The following is a 26049-nucleotide window of genomic DNA, read 5'->3' on the forward strand; positions in this document are numbered from 1 at the left end:
AAAATGAATATGCCTTTTATAATGACAAACCATTTGATGCTGAGATAAGATGGCACTAAAACATCATTGGCAAAAGAAGCCAGCCTGAGATGTATATTTTATGGAAGGTAATTCACTTGTAGATCATTAAGTTATGAGTGTGCCTTTAGTAAGCTACTACATTTTTTTGGTTTTATACCAGTTTAAACCACCATAGCCACTTAAACTTGGTATGTTAAATATCTCTTACATGCTGAAAAAAGGAGGCGAGCTACTTCTAGCTTCACAATAGATTCTGTATTTTGTCCCTCCTATTATAATTAATAGTCTTATAGTTAAAACCTGTCAGGTTGCTATCTCATGTTTCTTATTGGCCTTATTTATGTTAGTTACCTTAAATACAGTTAGCATAAAAATATTGGAGACTTGTGATAGAATTTTGAACTTTCTTCTTGTTAAATTTAATATAATTTGATTAGGTATCTATAGTACCATGTCATTTTTTGTCTGACTCTGAATAGCTTTATGCATTCAGTAATGTCACTACTTAATTTACCTGCCTGGGGATAGGCCAGATATGAGTGGCCATGGGGGTTTGTGCAGATGAGTAGTCAGTTCACTAGCAGGTCTGAAAGTACGCCGTGGAGTCCGTTGTTAATAGGAGTAGCACTGCCACTTGTCTGTGTGAATTTGACTTCTATGGGGTGTTAGCCAATCTTTTTTTTTTCTTTTCTTTTTTTGGCCTTTCTCCTCCTCTTGGCTTTTCTGTAGAGCCTCCTGTTTGGCTTGAATACTCACTCTGGCAGGATCGTACCTTGTTGTAATTGAAAGACGACCAGGCAGTCCCTCAGTTGCCTACATTTGGAGCTCACTAATCTTTCAGCTCTGTCTGACACTTTTTCATCTCTTTTGCTTATTTAGCTTCTTTCATTGATGTTACCTTTTCAGCCATTTAGGTATATAGAAATGAAAGTACTGGAGTTTATGAATTCTTAGAATAGAATGAAGTTGAAAGTAAGTGTAGAGGAGGAGGAAGGACACAGCTGCCTTTATAGATGTTTTCTACCAGTGATGCTCTCACCATTTAGAACATAGCAAAGGTGTTGGAGGGACTAGATAGGGGCATGAGAGCTTCCCCAGCCCATTGAGCTGTTGTATCATAAATCAGCGAGCTAGATACAAGACGCCTTAATGAGCCAACTAGTTAGGAGTCATCTTTATTACACGCAGAATATCTCTGTCAAATTCTGAACAAACTAAGGAAGGAGTATTTCCTTTTTATATCCTTCTAGGTCTTTGTGTAAGTTATTTTTGCAGATAACCTTGAGTACATATCATATCTATACAGACAGCTTGTAACCTTGAGTACATATTATATCTAACAAACACCTGGCATGAGAATATTATCAGTATCAGCTTATCAGCCCCTTACGTTAGATGGCTAGCTTGCAAGGTCAGACAGTTAAGTTTATTTTTTCTATTATTCAAGCTAAAAAACAAAGTTATTTTTACAGAATAAGAGACAGTCTAAAAATAACAGAGTTGACTTATGGAACAAGGGACTAGCAAGAAATAGCAGAGAACTTCAAAACAGCAGTTTCAAACAGCAGTTTTCCCAAAGGAGGGATCATTACTATGCTTCAGAGCCAGTTCTTCAGTCTTATTTAGCGCTAAGTGTTCTGATTTACAGGAGGATTGGACTTATGCCTATTGTAGTGACATGACATGAATGCTGTCCAAAGCACAGTGTAAATTTGGAGGAAGATTTTTTTGCATTGTTTTCATGGGTAATTGAGTGTTGATGATATGGGCATTGTGCCTATGGAATGAAATATGTTTAATAGGAAATACACAGTGCTTGCTGTGAGCCAGGCACTTTTCTAACTCACTCAATCCATACCAGTACTTCGTGGTAAATTCTATTATCATCCCTCTTTTACAGGTGGAGAGACTAAGGCATAGAGAAGTTAAGTGGTTTTCCACAGGTCACAGCTAAGCTAGAAAGTGGCAGAGCCTGCATTTGAACGCGGGCAGTTTGGCTCCAGAACCCCAGCTCTTAACCTTTGTGCTGTATTGCAGTATCCTTATTTACTTGTCTCTAAGTAAAGAACTTGGTGCAGTACTTTAACAGTACCTTTCACCTCTGGTTTTTCTTTCTCAGAACTGATGCTACATTAAAATGCATTTCTACAAATACGTATGTTTAATTTTGTTACTTTTAATTTTGTTTTTAGATAAGATGTGAAGGAATCAGGCTGTTTCTTCTGTGGCTTCAAGCACTTCAGACAAACTGTGCAGAAGAGCAGGTGCTGATTTTTGCTTGCCTCGTGCCTGGTTTCCCAGCAATCATGTCCTCCAGAGGACCCTGTACTCTGGAGACACTCATCAATCCGAGCCCTAGTGTAGCTGATGGTGAGTGATGTGAGCAGATCTTACTGGTTGAAAGGACTCTTGAAGTTACATTAAGGAATTCCTTGGTTTGCCATTTTCTTGAATAGAAATCTTGATTTTATAGATGAATTTTGGAGAGGAATCCTGTTCATAGTCACAAGAGTCTTACAAACATTAGAATTGAAAGACTTCAGACTATTTTATATGAAATGATGACAAGAGAAGTTTACTGAAGTGGTGGAAACAGGAATGGAAGGGAGTGAATAGATGTTGGCAATAGCAGAAAGTAGAGACACATGGTATGTCTGGAGTGTTTTTGTGGCTGTTAATGCAATTCATATCCACTGCCCGAAAGCACTGTCTTTTGTCCTCATTACTGTTGTTTCATAAGTGGACATTCATCTGCTGACCCAGGTTCTTTTTTGGCAGCTGTGTATTTTCATGTAACATTCATGGAAGGACAATAGTGGCCTCATGGGACTATTACTGGCAGCCATTTATGTCCTTTTAGGACCATTGATTTATAGCTGCATATCAGTTTTATTGCCAAATGACAGGAATTTGATCTTAGACTGACCAAAGCAGAATGTGAGAGGGAAAAGGATGGTGCAGTGGTAGGGGTGGCTTCATGGGCTTCTGTCTCCTGTTTCCCAGCCCTGCATGCACACTGGCTTGGTCTGTGTGAGCAGTCCCAATGGATGGATAGATGTATTTTAATAGAGGCCATTTTTAAAAATCCCTGTTTAAAATTTAACTGTGGTGAAAGAACTCTCATTATTTTCCACTCTGCAGCAAAGATATATCCAGAGGAAATCACTCCACTCCTGCCAGCCATATCAGGGGAAAAGATTGCTGAGGACCAAACATGCTTTTTTCTTCAAATACTGTTGAAATATATGGTTATTCAGGTAAGAGCAAATCGTAGATAATTCAGTGATGTTCTTATTCTCAGTAGGAAACAGAAAAATATTATATTTTCTTCTATTTGTCCACATTTTGCATTTTTGCTTTTTGAGGTGTTTTTATGTGCTATTTCACTAAACATAGAGTATGTGCCAGGTCACGTCAGCAAAATCCGAGCATGTACACTATTTTGTGTTAGTGTGCATGTTAAGGGAAAAATTCAGCTCTCCTTCTGTGTGTCTCTTTTACTTTAATATTATTACCATATTCACACAGAACATATCACATATGACACTTCTGCTCATCTGAGTTTTTTACCCCATTGATATTGGGGGAGGTTTTTATTTAGACTGAGCCCCTAATGAGCAATTCTATGTGACAATAGCTGGGTGTCCTACAATTTAATTGAACTCTGTCACTATCTGCCTGGAGATAGCATCAGAGTCCACATGTTAAGGTCTCAATCCCATGAGACTGTTTCCATCCCATTCAGATGCCAAGCCCAAGTAGTAAGTTGCCAGGCTATCCACAACTTCTGTCCAATTTGCCTACAGATCAGAGGTTCCCATGACCCCCTCTTCAAATTCAATTAATTTGCTAGAGCGGCTCACAGAACTCAGGGCAATATTTACTTATGTTTACCAGTTTATTAAAGAATATGACAGAGGATACAGGTGAATATCCAAGTGAAGGGATACATAGGGCAAGGTTTGGAAAGGTTTAGCGCAGGAGCTTTTGTCGCTGTTGCGTTGGGATGTGTCACTGTCTGGTACGTGGACGTGTTTACCCACCTGGAAGCTCACTGAAACTCTGCTGTTGGGATTTTATGGCAGTTTCCTCCCATAGCCATGATCGATCATTAACTCAGTTCCAGTCCCTCTCCCCTTTTTGGAGAAAAGGGGAATACGGGTAGGGGCTAAAAATTCCAAGTTGTCATCATGGCTTGGTCTTTCTGGTGACCAGCCCCCATTCAGGAGCCCACCCAGAGTCACCTCAATAGAAAAAAAGATGCCCCTAATGCTCTCAACACTTAAGATGTTACAGGGATTATAGAGCTCTGTGCCAGGAACTGGGGCAGAAGCATTCGTACCAGTATATATATATTTTTATATTATTTTATAGTGTATTAAACTGTTTTTGCCTCTTTATTCCTTCTCTAACCCTGATCTCTATGCTAGTGAGACAGGATGGAGAAGGAGGCAGGCTCCGAGGCTGACTGGTGGGTCCGGAACAGGCAGAGCAGGCAGGGAGATTTGAATGAAAGCATATGTAATTATCTCATCATGCCATCAGCACAGGTCTGCTATATGTCACATATTTCTTTCTCTTGCATTTACCAACTGAATACAGAACTGAAATAATTATGATTTCAATAAGTGATTTATGTCTCTTAGTCTGTATTTCTGAACATTGATATGATTAGAAAAAAGCTACTGAGTGCTTTTCTCTTAGCGAACACTTCTCTCATCCCTGAGTTCCTCCTGGGTATAGTCCAGTCTCTGTCCTTCCCTTCAATGCCAAGCTTGTTGATGTAATAACCTCTGCCAAGTCCACTTTCTCACCTGACGTTCCTCGACACCCTCTGTCATCTCCCTCTGCCCTGTCACTGCTGAGAGGTTCAAGAACATGAAGGGGTTCTTGTGGTCAAGTCCAGAGGAACATACTCTTACGTTCGTTCTGTACTCAGTCTTTGAGATGATTTCACAGTGGCAGCCCCTCCTTCGTGAGATTCCTCCCGTGATGTTTTATTCTGGCTTTCCTCCTGCCTTTTACTTCTTTCCAGTTTCCTTTGGGGGACTGTGTTTCTCTCTGCTGTCCCTAAAGATTCAGCCTTGGGCTGCTCTTTCTGACTACTCTGTCCTGCTGGGTGATCTTTGCTGCTTTCCTGCCCCATTTCCTTTAGCCAGCACCAGAAACACAGGGCTCCAAATCATGGGAGTCCTGCTGGGGTATTCTGTCATCTTCTAGAAGCTCCACATTTTAGCTCTGCTGTCCCGTTCTACATGCATCTCAAACTCTTCAGAAGTGGCAGGGCCTTCCATATGTCCCAGATGAGCATAGAGTATCTCAATCTTCGATGTGTTGGGAGACAGGTTTTCATTCTAGCTGTGTCATTAATGAGCTGTGTGACCTCAGATAAGTTAGGAAATCATCAGGATCCCGTAAGAGGAAGGAAGCCATTGATATTGGGGGAGGTTTTTATTTAGACTGAGCCCCTAAATTGTGTGCAGAATTATGTGTGCGTGTCCATCCTCCTTCCCCCCACCCCCACTGTGGGGTGAGTCCTCAGAGCAGAGTTTCTGCCTTGGCCCATCCCAGAGAACTTCTGACAGGTTACAGACACTGAGCTCCTCTGCCCAGGAGCCGCCAAAGCCCCTCGTTCCTTTAGCTCAGGTGCTGAACTGTTATCATTTTCTAAGTGGACTGCGTCATGAAGGAATTTTGGAAACTCTGGTGTAGGGCACTCTGTGTTCTAACAAGTATTAAGACCCCACTTATAGGTGTGGCTGAACTGGCAGCCCTAGCCTCTTCTGTCCTGTGGATTGCTTTTAGTAAGGACAATGCATTTTCCAAGATTCCATAGCTGCAGCTTTTGATACTGATTTTGCATGGAGGTACCATTGGATGAAATCTTTATAAGGGTTTGTTTCCTTAATTCTTGTTTATTATGAATGGCCTTTTTGAGTTTTTAAAAAAGCACCTTTTATATCTAACTGGATGTTTTAAGGGCATGAGGAATGTTAAATTATTTTAAAGAACATGTGAAAAAAATAAGAACATGATGTAGTAGAGCAAGATTGTTGGGTAATTTTTTTAAATACTCGATAAAAATGTTTTTAACATAGTTACTGGTTTGTTTAGAATTATTCATTTTTGTCATCTTTTGAGTTTTAAGGTATGATTTTATTACATGATTATCAGTACTTGTCAATTTTTAAAATAAATCAGTTTAGTATACATTAATTTGAAGTGTAAATATATGTGTTTTTTTCTACATATCCAAAGGCTGCAAGCTTGGAGTGGAAAAATAAGGAGAATCAAGATACCGGTTTTAAATTTCTTTTTACATTGTTTCGAAAGTATTATCTTCCTCATTTATTTCCATCATTTACTAAGTTAACAAACATCTACAAACCTGTACTTGGTAAGTACTGTTAGAGCTGTATAAGGAGGATTTCCACAGAGAAGCTGTACAGTTTCTTTCAAAGCGATCTTTGATTATTTTTAAGTAAAATGGTAATCTTTTTCTTATACTTAATGTTAACTTTATTGTAAGAGGTTTAAAGTTTCCTAATAACTGATTTTAACTGCTTTAATAGTTTATACAAACTAAGATGTACCTCAACTCACAGCAATAAAAGGGAACTGTGGCTCCATACTCCGAAATAATTTGCAATGAATTGTGATTTTGGGGGGTGTAATTATATTTAAAATCTTTTAATGTAAAAAAAAAATAAAGCTTACATTTCAGTAAGTCTCTTACTGGTGGTAGGGTGTGGTGACTCCAGACCTTGCTCAGTAGATAGGCAAGCCCAGGCCACACAGCTGCCCACAGCATGCCCTTGCCTTTTTCACTGGATCTTTCACCCAGCAGAGAGGACCCACAGCTGCTTACGGAGGGGCAGATGTTGGGCAATCGGGCAGCCTGGGGACTGTAAGCCCGGAGATGAAGGAAACGTAAGGGATTTTTTTATTTAGCTTCTCAAGTTTTCCTTCTTTAAGAAATGAGGACTCACAGGCCAGAAGCATCCCTTAGAGAGGTAGAGGTGAGGCAAATCTTCCTCTGCCTGTTATCTAAAGCAGGTGAAATTAGTGACAATGAATAATTAAGAGCATTTGGGAGGGGAAAAGATTACAACGGACATTAATCCACCTGGAGAATGTGGACAATTAATTCAGTTGTCTGTGGGCATTTATTTGTCCACATGCGTGCACACACTCTCTCTTTCTCCCTCTCTCTCTCTCTCTCCTCCCTCTCTCTCTCTTTCTCAACAACTGAAACTTGATGCATTTTGAAAGGTGTAGAAATACTGCCGGTGAGGGTACTAGGATGTGTATTTTGTTAGCTTAGTATGTGGGTATTTTTTTCAAATTTTGTTTCTGATTTCATTAGTAGTTTATGTTATAGAAAACATAGTATGTTATTAACATTTCGAAATATAAAGTTGTTTGCTAAGAATTTTTCTGCCTCATGCATGTACAAAAATTAGAGAGTTGGAATTACAGGAAGTAGTTATCTCAAATTCATTATAATATAATTTTCATATTAATTATGGAATAGAAAGAATGAAAATGAACCTCTTATTAATTCTTTGAAAATGGTGGTATCTGATACTTCAAAAATGAAACTTGATTTTCTGAATTCTTTCAGATATAAAGTGGATTATACTGATTCTATTTCTTTGAATTTATCTAAAGAAAAAAGGATATAAAACTGAAGTTCGGTTGATTTTATTAGTATAATGTTGGATGTTAAGATACTTAAAATGATGAAAAAATGTTTATAACACGGTTTTATACTTGTTCCAATCATAAAATAAGATTAAATTCATTATAACATATGTGAAAACATTTTCACTATTATAATCTCGTAATTTCTCAAATTTGTGAAAAAGAGTTATTAGCTTAGTTTTTCCATAGCTGTATACCACAGCTGTAAGTAAACAGTAACAACCACCATCACCCATCTTAGTCAGATTGCAAGGCAGAATTAGAAGTGAGCCTTCCAAAGGATGACATTCTAAATAATTTCTGGTTCTTTAATCTTAATTGCTATTCAGACAACCAAATGCATGTCTATTTGCTTGGAAACGGAAATATTTGTAGGAATTACATAATGTCAAGTTTCACTAACCTAATCATGCGCTCATTTTTCTTGCAGATATTCCCCATTTAAGACCAAAGCCAGTGTACATTAACACGACTCGAGACACTGAAAACATTTATAGTACAAAAATTCCATACATGGCAGCTCGTGTTGTTTTTATTAAGTGGATTGTAACTTTCTTTTTGGAAAAAAAGTATCTAACTACAATACAAAACACTAAAAATGGAGTTGATGTATTGCCTAAAATCATGCAGGTATGTCATTCCTCCTCTTTATATATCTTCATATATATTTAATGTCATGCACTGACACATACAAAGCACTTGATTATTAGGGTTATTGGTTCTTGCAGGTTGTTGGTTGTAAGGACTCATTTTTTTGGCATGCCCTGTCTGTGATGCTAAAGTTTCAGAAGAAGCTCTGAGTTAGAAACACTTGTATTCTATTGGCATTGCCATGATGAGGCAATCTTGGGGGTGAGAGAGATATTCTGAGAAGATGGCTGTTGTGTGCGCACTCCTGTATCCCTCTCATTTCCCCTCCTTCACTCTGGTACCAGTGACCTCTGAGCGTAAGACCAGGGCCTGTCTTGCTTTTGCCAATCCCCAGCACATGGAAGGCCCTCAGGAATTTTTCTGGTGGGCCATGGAGAAGACCTGTGAGACTCCCAAGTGCTTTGGGAACTCAGGGGAAGGGTGGATCAGCATCTCAGGATTTTGAGGAAGTCGTTGAGCCCTGGAAGAGAAGGCTGTCTCGCTCCGAGGTGTTAGGTGAAGACTTCTTGTATGGGGACTTCTGGTTCTTGCTGGCCTTGACCAGCACGCTGAGTTGTTTAGGGACTTAGTGCTGAGTAGAGCAGGACCACTTGTGGAAATCAGAGAGTAGTCATCTCACAGAAGAGTGACGGCTTTGTGAGTTTTTTGTTGTTCCTAAGAACAGGGTCAAGAAGTGTGGACCACTTAGTGCAGGTTTGCCTCAGGGTTCCCAGCAGTGTGACCCCGGCCTGAGTTGGGAAAGTGCACACATCTAACCGGCAGGTGAAGAAGCACCAGACAGGTCCAGAGCATGTGGCCCCATCGACAGGAACTGACCCAGGAACTGGAGAAATTTATTTTCAAAGAAGACTGAGAGAGAGAGAGCTACAATAAGAACAACAAAAGACTTGCTGAAAGTTTTAGAAAACCTTACATTTTTATTACATACCAGTTAACCAAAGAAGGTCATGATCACTGCTGAGAATAAAATTAATATTTGAAGAAAAATCCCACAACACTGAGCAGAAATTCAAAGAGATGGAAATCAATAAATAAGATCTGAGAACAGATCCAGACCTCACATGCAAATATTGTGAGGGCAGAGGAGAAAAGAATGAGAGGTAATAATTGAACTAATAAAAAGGAAAGTTTACCTGAGCTGAAAAGAAGTCATGCTTTAGACTGAAAAGGCCTTTGAGTCCCAGGTAAAATTAGCTAAACAGTTAAACTGGCATTTGACTTCCATGGATTAAGAAAAAAACTATACAGCTTCCTGACAGAAACCAGAGGTTCCTGCAAAGGAATGAGACTGACATTAGCACTGAATATCTAATGTAACCTACAGCCCTGAAGCTGAAAGGACCTGGCTGTCTGTCTGTCTTTCCCAGAACCTTCCTTGCTTTGTATCACATACATAAGCAAATGTCAGATTGACTAAAGGCCTACATATAAAAACAATGATAAAGAACTTGGGAGAAAAATCTAGAGAATGTATAAATTTGGCAAGTAGTAGACCACCTTAGGTAGAGATAAAGCTCACAAGCCACAGAGGAAATGAGATTCTACTTTATTTTAAAAAACAGAAAAATATTTATGTGTCAAAAGATAGCATAAAGCCACACTCAAGTTGAGGAAAGTGTTTGTAACATCATGGCTATTAATAGAGCTCGTATCTCTACAATATAAAGAGTGCCTACAAATTGATAAGACAAACAGCCCAATTGAAAAAATGGACAAAGGAGATGAAGTTCACAGAAGAGGAAATAAAATGGGCCCAGATTTCACCAGCACTCAGGGAAACATAGTTTGTTCTGAGCCATGACAAGAGACTTTTATTTACCAATTAGGGTATAAAAAATTTTGTATGAAATTATATACTAGTAAGCTAACTTTCAGAGGTTTCAGGGGTTAGGTATGGACATCGTTTGGGGGTCATCATGCAGTCTCCTATTTTCCCTTCTCTGCCTTACAACTCTGGTTCCCACCTCATCTCACATGTGTCTACTTTGTTCCGCTTTTCATTTATATTGAACATTAGAAAAAGCAGCAGTGTAAAAAATTAAATATTAACTTTTAGAAGTGAAGTTGTAGGAATAAAAGCACATACAATTGCATTTGTCTCCTGAAAGTTTTTGTTTGGAATTTCAAATTTAGTATAATTTTATCCATGTAAAGTGAACATCACTATCTAAGACTTAGATTCTAAGTGAAGTGGTCCAAAATGTCTTTCCAAAGAATATGCTGCTCTTGTAAAAGCCCTTTAAAACATTATATTAAGTGCTGCTTCCAAATAGAGTTCACATTTAGGATACTATTACTATGTTACAGGTCATGTATGACAAGTTTTTTTGTGTATTTTTTTCCAAAGTAAATTTACTTCCTCATTTTATTTATTTCTTTGTTTATTTATTTATTGATTGCAGAGAGGAAGGGAGAGGGAGAGAGGATAGAAACATCAATGATGAGAGAGAATCATTGATTGGCTGCCCCCTGCATGCTCCCTACTGGGGATCGAGCCCACAACCTGGGCATGTGCCCTTGACCAGAATCAAACCCGGGACCCTTCAGTCCGCAGGCCGATGCTCTATCCACTGAGCCAAACCAGCTAGGGCAATTTACTTCTTGATTTAGAAGTAATACAATTGAGAGGTTGTTTTTTTTTGTTTGTTTTTTTTTTTTACCAGGGAAGAAAGGATAGTACATCTTATAGACTTAACTTATATAACACTTGGAGAATCTGGTTTAAGATATTCTTTTGTTCAGTGGTGTCATTCATGGTAGAATAGAAGTACATCCTGTCACCAGAGAATAGAACTTCCCTGTTACTCGTGGGGGTGAGGTTCTTGCAATATCTTTAGAAAATGAATGTTCTAAGATTGGCATGGGAGAATTGGATGCGATAAAAGGCTTTATTTGTGTGCAGTTACATTTCTTGGGTTCCAAAGTTCCATACCCCTTAAGCCAGCCCTGAAAGAGGTGCAGCTGTGGCTCCAGTAGAGCCAAAAGCAAGGTCAGTGTCCAGAGCTTCTGTTCCATGTTGCAGCCGGGTCCAGTTCAGCATCCGAGCTAATTGAAGTCCATTAGTTCATTGTGGGTCCCACATGGCTGTGGGCCACATGGGCATAGGGGAGCGCATCCCCTGCAACAGGGGTCCCAAGAGGGCCAGAGGGCCAAAAGATCAAGAGCAAAAAGAGCCTGGCGTGTGTGAGAGAGAGCGAACTTCCTTTGTTCAGCAGTTTAAATATTTAGTTTTCACAGTGGCCACACCCATCCTGGCCACTAATTTTTTCCAGGTATGATTGATTGTAGACAGACAGGTAGGCACCTTCCCACCTCACTCAGACCTTACTGACCATTTGTCCAAACTGCCTTTGTTCAGCCCCTTCCCCCATCAATCAGTGGGGAATAGACTTAGCAAAGCTGTATAAGTGGCATGTCTATATTATCTAGTCTTCCCTTTACTCCTTTCCTGTTTAATAATAACCAGATTATTACAACGGTATCAGTCCCATCCATCCATAACAGCAGCAACCCCCACCCTTTCAAATCTGAACAGTCTTTGTTCTTCATTTCAGCTGAAAATGTTTTCAGTGAAGAATTATTTATTCCTTAGTGATTCATTTTTGTATAAGATAGAAGTACTTCAACATGTATTAGAAAAAGCAGTGGTGATTTTAAAATTGCAACAGCAACTGTTCTTTTAATAGTTCTATATGTACATTAATTAAAATTAAAACCCCCAAAAGTTCATTAGAGAATGAAAAAGAAAGTTTGGGATGATAAGGCAGTTGATCACATTTATTTGTATGATAACTCTTGTAGTTGCATTGTTTAGATACATTATTATTAAAGTATCACCTTTACTAATTCTGAACCAGCCCTTCAATAACGATTCATGGGCTGTGAGTTTCCTGAAATTGTTGTATTTCATGAGATGAACAGTTAGGAAAAGTGAATCGCACAAATTGACAACCCCACAGGAGTTAATGTATTGTACAGATTCATTTGTTGAATACCACTCTTGTACTTTGTGTTCTTAAGCTTTCCCAAAGCAAACATAGGCTGCCCCCAACCATGCAGGCAAATCATGATGGGAAATGAGTGGCATCAGGCATCACCAACAGAATGGCAGTTGCATTCTCCTGTTTCACACCTGCTTTGTGGGTGTCCTCAGTATGAGCTGTGGGTTCAGAGGAAAACAGGGTGGTAGAGAGGGTTGGATTACGTGGTAGCCTGTATCATGCACATTTCCCGAGCTCCGGCAGCATGCCTGGTCTAGGCAGCTGTCTGCTTCACTGAGGTGTCATCACATCCAGAAGAGGTAAGAATCATCCTCACGTTTACCACCAAGTCAACTAATACTGAATAATACACTGAGTGGCCAGATTATTATGATCTCTGAACGCATAATAATCTGGCCACTCAGTGTATATCCTATATAATAAAAGGCTAATATGCAAATTGTCCCCTCGACCAGGAGTTCGACCAGCAGGCAGGCTGGCCAACCGCCCATGTCCCCTCCCCTTGGCCAGGCTGGCCGGACCCCACCCATGCACGAATTCATGCACCGGGCCTCCATTATATATATATACACTGAGTGGCCAGGTTATTATGCATTCAGAGATTATAATAATCTGGCCACTCAGTGTAGTTGAGGATTCCAGCTTGATTGTAGTGGGTGCAAAATGGACCTCTCTGTGTGCTTAATTCTTATTCATGCTCTCACTATTAATCTTCATAAAAGAGACAAGAAATGATTAGACTTGGATTATCCTTTTGTTTTCGCTCTCATCCCTTACTATTATTATAAATGTCTGTCAAAATATGGTGATATTTTTGGAAAGCAGACTTTTGTGGAAAGAGTGTGGACTAGAGCAGGCTAAGAAAAGCATAATTTTATCAGAAGTACATTATTTTCCATCCTTGGTGGGTGCCACTAATCCCTTGTTGTTCAGGGGTCAACTGTAATTTTTAATCATGGCATGATGGGAAATACACTATACTACCATTTTGTTCTATTTGGACACTGGAGCTCATTTTTTGAGTGACTGGGTACCTTTAAACATAATTCTTTATGTACATATTTTAGTTATCTAATTGCTATGTTATCTAATTACTTATCTAATGACCTCACAATTTAGCAGCTTAAAACTATAACCCTTTTACCATACTACATATTTCACTTTTTGGGTCAGGAATTTGGGTAGGATTTTGTTGGGCCATTTTTATGTTTTATGTGGAATTAACTGAGGGTGGCATGGTCTTCAGCTGATGGCTGGTTGGTCTGGAAGGTCCAACGTAATTTTATTCACATGCCTGTTACTTTGGTGGGTGTAGTGGAAGGCTGGGCTCAGCTGGGCCTCTCTTTCCATGTCCTGTCTATCAGGGTACTTGGACTTCTTTCCTGTTCCCAAAGATGGGAAGGGATGACTGTCAGCCTTTTGGGCCTGGACCTGGAATTAGCACAGGTCACTTCCACTCTATTCTGCTGGTAATATGGTCACATAGTCCATGGGGATCAAAGGGAGGGGGCTTAGGCTTCACCTCTCTACAGAAGGAGTAGCCAAAGAATTTGTGGCCATGTTTAATTTGCTACATATGTATGTGTGGATGGATGTTTTTCCTTTCATTTTTTGGCCTCTGGGGAAAATGGGAGGAATTGAACAAAAAAATCACAAGTTATTGAGCTGCAAGAGACATTAGCCTTAATCCAACCTCCATGCTTTTAAGATTAAGATAAAATATTAGTCAAAATGAATAAAATTAATTTTCTGTGGAAGATAGTTGTTGATCCATCAACAAGATGAAATAATTTATATAGGGTACTTCATGTCACAGTGTGACAGTGCCTTTGACAAGCCACATAGGCTTAATTGCTATGTCATGAAGAGAAAATTAGCTACACTAATAAAAGCGTAAGATGCAAATTGACTGTACCTTCGTGATGCCCACCAGCCAATCAGGAGTGAGTATGCAAATTAACCTAACAAAGATGGGTTAATTTTGCATACTCAGGCACCAAGCAGCCGGGCAGGATGGTTGCATCGTTCAGGCGTTCTGCACTGCCCCAGCTACTCTGGGCCTCTGGGCAGCGTGGGAAGGTGGAAAGGCAGCTCTGGACCAGAGCGAAAAGGCGGCTCCACCCGGAGTGAAGATGGTGCCGGCAGCCAGGGAAGGAAGGCCCATTCTTGCACGAATCTTTGTGCATCGGGCCTCTAGTTATAAATATAATCTTCCATTAGTTTTCCCTAGAGGTTACTATTTCAATAACAACCTTTGCTTTCAAACTGTCCTTGGTAGTTACTGAAATTACTGTTTTGTACTACTCATAGCTTATCACTTCTTATAAAAAATATTCACAGTGGGTTAGAAATTTTAGTGGTATTTGAATTATTTATTTTGGCACTTTAAAGAATAATACAAAAGTGAAACGAAATTATACATTTTTAGAGGAAACATTTAATCGCTAGGGAAATGAGAGCAGAAACCAGTGTTAAACTTTGTGATTTACTGCATGAATTATTTTATTTCTGTATGTTCTTAAGGTCTTCAAGTCTTCTAGATATCTAAAATTTTATGAATATTCCAGTTAAGTTTGATGTGAGATATTGAACTCAAATCAAGGTTCTTATACCCTTTATAGATCTTGACACTCCTCCAGCAAGATGTCACTTAGGCTTATGAGACCATTGTGATGCTTCTCAACACTGTGGCTTCAAAATATCCACTGAAATTTCAAATCTCTGCAGCTATACAATAAGTGCTACATTGTAGAGACCAAGGTGGTGATAATATAAATGCAATCACGTGTTAATTAATTCTGTGATTTTACAAATATAAATTAAACTTTTTAGGTTGATAAAATTTCACAGCCTCCCTTCCTTTAATAATTTACTAATTTTCCTGTTAAAATGACTGAGTTGGAGGAGTGGTTAGTTGGTGAATTGGAAAGTTGGTAAGTACAGGTCCTGTAGCCACATGTGCTTCCAGCCGTGCTGGTTTCCAGCTTGTTGTCAAGTTGATGGTAACCAGAGCTTTAAAATAAAGCAAGTCTTCAGTTTTGCTAGTTGTTCTTGAGTACCAAAGAGGATGACTCAGAAGTGGTAATGGCTTTCTTCCAGACTGTTGGTGGTGGTGCAGTGCAAGAGAGGGCACCGGAGCTGGAGGGTGGCGGGCCTGCAGAGCCAGACAAGAACCATTCTAACAGCAGCACCTTGTCGGACCGGAGGCTCAGCAACTCTAGCCTCTGCAGCATTGAAGAGGAGCACCGGAACGTGTATGAAATGGTGCAGCGCATCCTCCTGTCAACGCGAGGTTATGTCAATTTTGTGAATGAAGTATTTCGCCAGGTCAGTATTACTCCCAAGAAATACTATTGATGCTTTGGGCTAAATTACAGGACTGAATAATGATCCCTCTGATCCCACTTTTTTTTTTTTTTTTTTAACCCTCACCCAAGGACATGCTTTTATTGATTTTAGAGAGAGAGGAATGGAGAGAGTGAAACATCAATCAGTTGCCTCCTGCACGCGCCCTGACTGGGGATTGAACCCCAACCTGGGTATGTGCCCTGACAGGGAATTGAACCCCACCACCTTTCAGTGTATAGGACAGTGCACCAGCCACTGAGATCACCAGCCAGTGCCCTCTGATCTCACTTTTAATTTGCCATATGGAGTGTTTTATTTCATTTGTGAATTAAAAAACATTTTTTTTGTAGAATTGCTATGTGTAGAAGGAAAATTTTATATTTGAGCAAAATCATTCCATAACACTTATCTTCCCTTAACAAACTTTAAGACCAGCGGTAGGTGGAAAGAAAGCCGTTCCTGCAATGTGCACGAACAAATGAGCATAGCCAAGAAGAACCCAAGTCTGGTGTTCCAGGGGCCAGGGAGCTCTCTAAGGAGCGGGACGTTTCTGCAGTTGAAATTTGTTACATTTTATCAAAGTTCTTATGATACATAAGGGGGGTTCTTTAACATTAAAAAGTTCACATAAATATACATAATGCTAAACTGGCCAGTGCTTCCATTAAAATTGGTGTTTCTACTCAGTGGTGTGTGGTACCTATTGAACAACTGGCTCTGAAAAAAGGAAGGGAGGGAGGGAAGGAGGAAGGAAAGAAAGACAAGGAAAAGGTAAGGCAAAGACAAAAAAAAGAAAAGAAAAGCAGATGGTAGCATTTGCAGATTTCTGTGGTGTAAATACTTTCACCATGGCTAATTCAAGCTACCAATATGGATGTCGCTGAACATGGAGTTGAGAAGAGATGTGAGAGTTGGCCACGAACTGGCTTTTTGTTTGTTTTTTGTTTTTTGTTTTTGGCTGTTGTTTAATAGGCAATTGAACTATCTGTATAGGTCTGTATTTTCTTTTTGTTTTTGTGGAAAAATTATTCAGAATATAGAAGTTATTTTTAAATTGCATTATATTTTCTAGCACAATTATGAAAATGCCTATTTTTCTTTAGATAAATTTGGTGTGACCCTGTGTAGCATATTACCAGCTGTATATTTTAAAGGAAAGTCTGAAATTGGTGATGGTGATTGGAAATTTCTGTGTGACCCTATAGTAATCTGAACTTGTGTAGCGTTAAGGGAAGTTTTCTCTTTTCATTTTAGGCATTTTTGTTGCCTTCCTGTGACATAGCTGTAACAAGGAAAGTAGTCCAAGTGTACAGAAAGTGGATCCTCCAGGACAAACCTCTGTTCATGGAAGAACCAGATCAAAAGGAAGTTACCCAAGAAGATGCTGAAAAATTAGGATTTTCTGAGACTGACAGCAAAGAGGTAATATTTTATCACTTGTTTCAGTTGGGAGTATATATAATTTAGTAAAGTACACCTGGCTCAGTCAGAGATCCCAGGCAGGCGGGTCTCTTTTTTTTATCATTTCCGATACTCTCAAGTTGCTGAGTTCTCTGAGGACCTGCTTCAGTGAGGCTACCTTTGTGGTCTATTCAAGATAATCAGATATCTCCTAACCCTCAGACTAGGTCCACTTGTGCATTGCAGCTTCATTATCCACCATTGCACAAGAGTTGTTTAATCAGCTATCGTATTTTACACATCTCTGTACGAGCCTAAAATGTCACTGCCTTATCGTTGACATGTTTAAATAAATAGCATTCTCAGAAAGTGGGTGCTCTCAGCAGTGGACTTCTTAGTCTGTGTTTGATAAAGCTACAGGCTGGATTAATGTAAAACCACAGAGTGGGACCTCTTCCTGAACCACAAAAGAAACTTAAGTCTTATTTATATTTCTGGCATGCTAATTTGAAACCTAGTCTGAGAAATTATTTCTAAAAGTAGATGTTTGTCATAGAAATTGACAGCAAACATTTAAAAAATATTTGTAACCAAAGGCTTATCACTTTTAAATATCTGTATTAATTACACTAGAGGCCCAGTGCAAGAAATGCATGCACGGGTAGGGTTCCTAGGCCTGGCCGGCGATCAGGATCAATTGGGGCCTTCCTACCCCAGCTGCTGGCTATTGGCCGGGGCCTTCCTTCATTCCGAGCCGCCCCCTGGTGTCAGCGCACATCATAGTGATCGGTCGAACTCCTGGTTGGTCGAACTCCTGAGGGGACAATTTGCTTATTAGCCTTTTATTATATAGGATTACATAGGATAATTTGACTTTTCAACTATTCAGGTCAGAATTAATAGACGAGCAAATGGAATTAATCACATATTTTAAAGGATAAGTGCTCATCCAGTCATTGGATGTTTGTTTCCTTTTTCAATACATGATAACTGACAGGCACTATTTTAGGTGCTGGAGACAGATTGGTGAACAAAATGGCAACACACACACACACACACAACACACACACAAACCTTGCCTCCTAGAATCTGTTTCCCGTGAATTCTGCTTAATGTAGGAATTAAATATTCAAATGTATACTTCTTCCCCTTCTGTTAACTATTTTTTTTTAAAGACTGCGCCTGAAAGTTCCCGTCATAAGCGATCTTCCAGTTGGGGCCGAACATACTCCTTCACGAGTGCGGTGAGCAGAGGGTGTGTGGCAGAAGAGGAGAACAAGAGCGTGAAAGCCGGGGCCCAGGCTGTGTTGCAGGTACGCTGCCGGCTGGCCAGTGGCAGAAAGGCCCCCAATTGGAGTCACTGTGAACATTTGTGTATTGAGATAGCATCCTATAAAGTGGTATTTTTAGCCTCTGTCAGTTAACAGCTCTTAAATTCTCATTCTGAGTTTTCTTCCCGATCTCTCATTTTCAATTTATAAATAACTTTTTCTATTCAAAGGAGACGTATGAATGAACGAGTTTTACATTTTAAAGAGGGATTACTATACAGTAAATGTGAAATGACTGAGATTTAAATCTTAAAAGTGCCTTCAGGACACTTATGGGTAATTAGTTACCTGGACTCTAATTTGCAAGATAAGTGTGGTTGATTATATAATCATCAGTAATACTCCTCTTAAAAATTGTCTGTGTTTATGAAGAATGATGAATAATGCAATAATTTTAATAGTTATCTGAATGGATTTATGAAATAGAACTGATGCCATTTGGAACATTGGAAAGAACAACTTTGGCTCATTACTTCATTTCCCCAGACCTCAAGATTTTATCTCAGAAATAGGGATTGAGAAATTACCTCGTGGTCCGATCCAGCTTGAGTTTGTTACGAGTATAAGTGAAAACACGGAGTGCCTCCCCTCCCTTCCCCTGGCACTTCACCCTCTATGCCCTACGCACGTTTACAGCTGCGTCCAGTTAGGCCTCCCACACCGAGCACAGGCGTGGCGTCTGGGGATGCCATGGGCAGGGCATTCGTGTTAACCAGTTTTCAATGACGCTGTATTGTTGTCATCTGTCTCTTGATAGGATTTCTTATCATGTGATCCTCTTTGTTTTCAAGTTAATTAGCAGTTTAATACCTTATCACTAACGAATTTTCTCATTTTTCATTGAAAATCAGCAAATCATTTGAAATGAAATTTTAAAAAATCAAGATGATTTCACTTTAGTAGCTTCAAAGAACTTTGGTAGAGCTCATAAATATAACCCATGTCCTCACCAAAGAAATGCATGCAGGAGTCCCTGCTCTGAGTCCCTTGGTGGCCCCTTCCTCCTGGTGGGTACCAGATTGCCATCGTCAGCCATCCCAGTGTCAGCCGGGTTGCAGGTGCCAGTTACCTCTTTGGATTCAGAAGAGTGTTATTTCTTTTCTGAAAGGCTAAGTTACATCTACTTGGCTGAACCAAGAAAATAATTTTCTACTTGCTTATAGCACTATATTCTTAAAAAGTTTAGTTTGGATTTAAGTGGCTGTTTTTATTCTCATTGTGTCCAGTACTCTGGCCCTCTGCTTGGTCCATTGGGAAAAAAAAGTGGCCAAATGGAGGTTTGATAAGATACTACTCTTCTGTAGTTGCTTTTGATAGTTACAATATAGGCATAATTAATTTTTATTTTTACCTTACCGGAAACTAACATGGTCATAAGAAATATTCCTGTAGTTGGCATTTTGATGTTTTTTTAAAAAAGTAAAATGAAAGACTTATAATACTGGGTAGGGCAAAAGTAGGTTTGCAGTTGCTTGTATGGAAAATAGTAACAATAATGAATAAATAATACAAGAATAAACTTTGCATTTCATGTACTCACAACTGTAAACTTGCTTTTGCCCCACCCCACCCCATATATGAAGACCTTTGCATTTTTACTTGGGAATATGCAAAAGTTTCAAATTCAAATCAAGAAGCCAGTACATTGAATGAAAATGATCTGGATTAAAACATATCACCTAGGGCATACTTCTTTTCAAAACAGTCACTAACACTGCTTTAGTTTGTGAGTCAAAAATTCTTTGGTTTCTTTTTTCTTACTTGAAGGCTAGTAAATTCTTTCTCATTACTATTATCTATTATCAACTATTACAGTGCTTATTTAGTAATTCTTCCTAGAAAATGGTGTCATCACACCTTTTAAATATTTATTGCAAAAGATAATTTTCAAGACTCAACATTTTAGTTCATACACTTGAACTAAAGTATGTTTGAAGTATGTTCATTTCTTAGATCAGTTTTTGCATTTGTTTTAACCTTTTGCACTCGCTTGCTTTTTTCTCAATTCCTTTATTCTACTCAAGATTTAATTTTTTAAATACCCCAGATTTTACAAAGCACGGCAGTAGAATAAAAAACTGGAGTTTCTTTTCATACAAACTTATTTATTTGGATTTTTTTATATTTCAAATTATTGATACATTCAAAGAGTATAAAAAGAGCTGCTACCAATGCTAACCGTGTCGAGTCACACTCGACATCCGAGTGCAAAAGGTTAAGATGTTGTGTTAATGGACTTCATCCATGGGTGAGCCAGAGAAGTTCCATTTATTCCCAGATTTTTTGAATTTGTACTGTTGAACCCAGATGAAACCTAATATGGAATATAGCTCTAGATATATGGAGCAGATCCATCCTCATTACTGGATTGACAACTCAGAATTTCCTAAATTGAGGGTTCGTTAATGTCATCTGTCTAAATAGTAGCTCATTGTTATTTTATTGTAGTTCCCCTAAGCATAAACTTACCACATGATAACCTTGGTTAGTGCTTCTCCTAATTTCTGCTGAAATACCCCTAATGGTAGAGGACAGTAAACTTGTATCCTAAAATTCTGAGGTAGAGCATAGAGTGGTCAGCTGAGTATCTAAATTTTTTTCGAAATTTGTTTTTATCTTAAGAACTAGAGGCCCAGTGCACGAATTTGTGCACCAGTGGGGTCCCTCGGCCTGGCCTGCAGGATTGGGCCGAAACTAGCTCTCCAACATCCCCCAAGGGGTCTCGGATTGTGAGAGTGTGGAGGCTAGGCTGAGGGACCCCACCGGTGTACAATCAGGGCCAGGGAGGGACCGCAGGAGGGCTCCAGGGTGTGTCCAGCCCGTCTCGTTCAGTCCCAATTGGCCAGACCCCAGCAGCAAGATAACCTCCTGGTCGGAGCATCTGCCCCCTGGTGGTCAGTGCATGTCATAGCGACTGGTCGACCAGTCAACTATCTGCCCCCTGGTGGTCAGTGCACATCATAGCGGCCTTAGCATATCATTAGCATATTATGCTTTGATTGGTTGAACAGATGACTGGATACTTAGCATATTAGGCTTTTATTGTATAGAATTCACTTAGGTTTTATATTCTACTGCACAATATAGTTCTTATTGTAAAAATATATGCTCCTGGAAGATGTGCAATGCCGATCATGTGGCTTTGGCTGTTTCCTGGCATGCCACCGCTCCTAGAGGCCCACCCTTGTGTGGTGCTGGCCGCACTTTCTGTCAGCAGGTTGTTCATGTGCTGGGAGATTCAACAATAACCAGATTGTTCTTTTCAGCCACTTTCTGACCACAGTGTCCCTTCTTCTCCCCTCGCCCACCCCAACATTTCTCACCCAGAGGCAGTGATGCTATCCTATCGTTTTTTTGGGGGGGGAGGGGATATAAAAAAAAGTTTTTCTGATTTGTAAAATTTCTAAAGTCACAACAGTAATATGTAATAGTAATTTTTTTCTAGGAATGGTCTTTCAGGTTTCTCAGTATTTGAGTGATTTTAGGAGATGAATGGAAAAAAGTCCTGAGTATATGTTGGCACTGTATTTTTGCCTTAATTGAAATAACTCAAAAGTGATTCATTGGTAAAGTAAAATTGGTATTATTACCTTTAAGCAAAATTTGTTCATATTTATAAGTTTAATACTTTCTAAAGTAAAATTTGTCTATTTTAAGGTGTTTTTGACAAATGCTGCGAATGTCTTTTTGCTGGAACCATGTGCTGAAGTCCCCATACTCTTGAAAGAACAAGTTGATGCTTGTAAAGCTGTTTTGATTATTTTTAGGCGCATGATAATGGAGCTTACAATGAATAAAAAGACATGGTAAGTTTATTTCAAATTAATTAGTATTATGAAACAGATAATTCCATTTTACAACATAATAATTAAAATGTTACAGCCTTCATTTATAATATGGTTTTACAAAGTTAACAATAAGATGATAATCAGTCTTTTGTAACAGTTTCTGTGAATTTTGAAGAAGGTAAGTATTCAGTACTTTGATAATTCATTTATTTTAATTATTGGTTTTAAAATGTTCTTGAATTAAGAGTAAGTGGTCAAATTGCTTTAATGACAGACTTTTCCATTTTAAACTGAATCAAACAGTTTTGTGAAAAAGCAGTATAACTGGAGTGTTATAGTATCATTCCTCATAAGCCCAGGACAATTTGTTAATTGCTCAAAAATGCTGTTTAGTGACTTTTATTGCTTCAAACTTGAAGTTTTAAATTCATTTGGAAAAACAGTTATTTTAAACTAGACGCCCAGTGCATGAAATCCATGCACGGGTAGGGTCCCTAGGCCTGGCTGGCGATCAGGGCCAATCGGGGCCTTCCTTCCCCTTGGCTACCGGCCGGGGCCTTCCTTCGTTCCGTGCTGCCCCCTGGTGGTCAGCGCACGTCATAGCGAGCGGTCGAACTCCCGGTTGATCAAACCCCCCAGGAGACAATTTGCATATTAGCTTTTTATTATATAGGATTATTATATAGGATGATAAATTGTCAGAGTGACTGAAAAAATAGTGCAGCCAACATGCTTATGCGGATTGTTTTTATTTTCACCCTTTGTTTTTGTTTGGTGTTTTTTTGTTTATACTACCCATAAAGGTTAACAGTGCATTAGGTCTTTTCCTACAATGAATAGGAAGCCATATAATATATCCGATGTGCTCTCCTCTCACAATGGATATCTTCATAGCACTTCAGCTTCTGAGGTGTTCCTAAAGGTTCTCAGCCTCAGACCAGAGCACCTCAGTGCCACTTACTAATCCTTCTCTTCCGTAATGCATCGGACAGACAGCCTCTCAGTTCAGTCCATCCTTTTCACGTTCCTCTCACCCAGCCACCATCCTGAAGCAGACAGCCTGCCCTTACTGCTCACCTGGCTGTGGTCTCAGTCCACCGAGGCCACTGCAGGCCGCACCGGTGGCACACTTCCTTCCTGGAAATCTTGGGGGCCTGTGTTACCAGGCCTGTGTGCTGGATGCCTTTTCCAGACATCCTCAAGTCAGCACAAAGGGTCCTTTGGAAGGAGCTGTCTGCAGGTTGTGAAGCCATAGAAACGAGGCAGGACTGAGCTGGCAGGGGCCCTGGGGCCATGGAATCCAGCTCTTTCTCAGATGAGGGAAGGGTGGGCCTGGAGGAATTCTGTCCCGCAGAAAGTTCACTAATACAGAAACTGCAGGTATCAAAATGATTATTTTAAGATGTAAATTGCACTGTCATTTTCTAAGACTTTTAAACTTAACACTGCCAAGCAGCAGATGTTAAAACTGTAAATATTAGAGTGATGAATAATATGATTTAAAAAAAGTTAAATACTGTGTCAGTAATATTGAAAGTGATGAGAAATACTGGTATGCTTTTAACTCCAATATCCACTCCTTGATATTGCAGTTATAGCAATGGAATTTTTTATGTATTTTTCTTTGAAAACTCTATGAATTCAGTATATTATTGTAATAGTAGTATTTTTGATTTTTGATAATCTTTTAAATGAAAATGTTAGGAAATCAAATTAAGCAATTCTTCTCTGTTCCCTAATAATTCAGAAAAATCCAGGTAAAAGTATAAAAAAACAAACTATAGAAATAGATAAAAATACCAAAAAAAAAAAAAATAGTAGAGAAAGGGATGTGCCTTTTTCCTTAGTATATTTTCTTATGTATTTTAGAACCAGACAATTCCTAAATTCCTTTCCTTCCCGTCCCCTTTCCCCTCCCATCTCTTCCTCTATCCAATAAAGAACAGCTGGCTTCTGCTTGGCGGGTATTGGGTAAACTAGACAGATAATGTCCCTGCCCTCGGGAGGTTTCCACCCTCGTAGACTGAGACATATGGACACAGAAGCCATTTCAGTGGTAAAAAGTGCTAAAAAGAACAAGGAAGCTGTGCAGGGCAGGGGAGGTTTTTCATCAGATGTCAGGGAGGGCCTTCTCGAGCAGAGCCCTGAAGACAGGGAGAGAGGAGCCACGGGGAGGTTTGAGGGAAGAGCATTCCTGGCAGAAGGAACCACAAGTGCCAAGCGCAGTCTGTTCCAGGCAGGATGAGATGACAGCCAATGTGGTGGAGTGGACAGAAGGAAAGGGAGAGTGGGAGGGGCCAGCCACAGCCAGGTTGCTCTGGGCCTTGCAGACCACAGGAAGGCCACTGGCTTCCTCTCTGTGTGTGAGCAACAGTGTGACACAGGTCTGATTCATGCTTCCAAAAGATCCCTCTGACGGCCATGTGAGAAGAGACAGTGCAGTGGGTGCAGCACAGGACTGTGGCCATAGGTGATGGCGGCTGTTTACACTGGGGCTGTAGCCTGAGAAGGTTAATGAGAGTCAGTGTCATGTTAAGAGAAAATACTGTCCCAATATGCAGAAATATGAGACCAGTATAAAGGCACTATGGTTTAGAGATTGCATTGTCTGACCTATACTACATGGCGTTGCTCTTGATTTTATCACTAAAGAGCAAGATAAACAAATGGGTAGTGTGTAGGATCTCAAAGGAGATGGTTAAAAGGAACTGAGGTGGTTTCCCTCAGAGAACAAATAGACAGCCCTTACACACAAAAGGTAATGTGTTCTCAGATTCCATGGAATTCGGGATAAAAGGTGAGCAGGCACTCTGATGGGAAGAATGTAACAGCTGTAAGAAGGAAATATGCCCTTTTGCCTAATCGCTGTTATAATTAGCAGTGTTAGTCTGTCTCTTTATTGCTTTATACTCTTCACAGACCTTTTACATAGAAACCCCTTTCTGCAAGGTACACTGTGACTGAGTTGTGACGATTGCCACTGCCTCAGTTGTGCCTTGGGCTGCAGACAGCATCTTCCAGGCACAAAGCTCCTCAAAGTGGCCATCGGTGACCTTTCCAAACCTTCCTACCTTAAGAGTAGTGTGGAGTTCCGTTATACTATGCAGCTGATTGCTTACCCCCAAGAATGAAGACCAGAAAGTCAGTTTTATTTCCTATCACAATGAGAGACAGGAAGACCTTATTGGTTAAATAAAATAATGGATGTGAAAATTAAAGGGTGATGCATACGTTCAAATAGGCACAGATGCTCACTGAGTGCCCGCCTCAGTCGGAGAAACAATCTTGTCTCCCTTGTTGTAAGGGGAGAAAGTCAGGCCAGGATGATGCCTGTTTTATCCTGCCTATTGATGTGGGCATAGGAGGCATATTGTTAGAACTGCTGAAACCTAAGGTAGCTTATTTTTACAGAAAATGGTATTCATCCCAATTTTTAATACTTTTAAGTAATACATATATATCACTATTGCTGAATTCTTAAGAGGATTTCTCGTACCTATAAATTAAAATGCTTTGGAGATGTGATTAATATGAACTTTTATTTTGGGTGGCCCAGGGAACAGATGTTGCAAATACTGCTCAGGATAACAGAAGCTGTCATGCAGAAGCCAAAGGAAAAACAAATAAAGGACTTGTTTGCCCAGAGCTTGGCAGGGTTACTCTTTAGGGTAAGTATTTTTTATTAAAACACTTCAAATGCACGGATTGAATCAGATTTTAGAGCAAAATAGTTTTAATCCCTGAGAATTTTAAGAGTAAAATTAAAGTAACTTAAAATTTCTAGAAATTTAATTAGAAATTTTC

General features: G+C 39.5%; 1 protein-coding gene across 1 annotated transcript in view; it reads left to right on the plus strand.

Annotated features, from left to right (window-relative positions):
* RALGAPA2 (Ral GTPase activating protein catalytic subunit alpha 2) overlaps positions 1-26049 on the plus strand; it is a 288867-nt gene that overhangs the window by 55071 nt on the left and 207747 nt on the right. Inside the window, exons 6-14 of the mRNA XM_028144951.2 lie at positions 2214-2391; positions 3163-3278; positions 6280-6418; positions 8156-8355; positions 15477-15704; positions 16980-17147; positions 18302-18439; positions 22115-22263; positions 25802-25913. Of these exons, the coding sequence (XP_028000752.2) occupies positions 2214-2391; positions 3163-3278; positions 6280-6418; positions 8156-8355; positions 15477-15704; positions 16980-17147; positions 18302-18439; positions 22115-22263; positions 25802-25913 (1428 nt within the window). The remainder of the gene's footprint in view (positions 1-2213; positions 2392-3162; positions 3279-6279; positions 6419-8155; positions 8356-15476; positions 15705-16979; positions 17148-18301; positions 18440-22114; positions 22264-25801; positions 25914-26049) is intronic.

This window comes from Eptesicus fuscus, chromosome 12 (genome assembly GCF_027574615.1).
Source record: "Eptesicus fuscus isolate TK198812 chromosome 12, DD_ASM_mEF_20220401, whole genome shotgun sequence".
Taxonomy (NCBI): domain Eukaryota; kingdom Metazoa; phylum Chordata; class Mammalia; order Chiroptera; family Vespertilionidae; genus Eptesicus; species Eptesicus fuscus.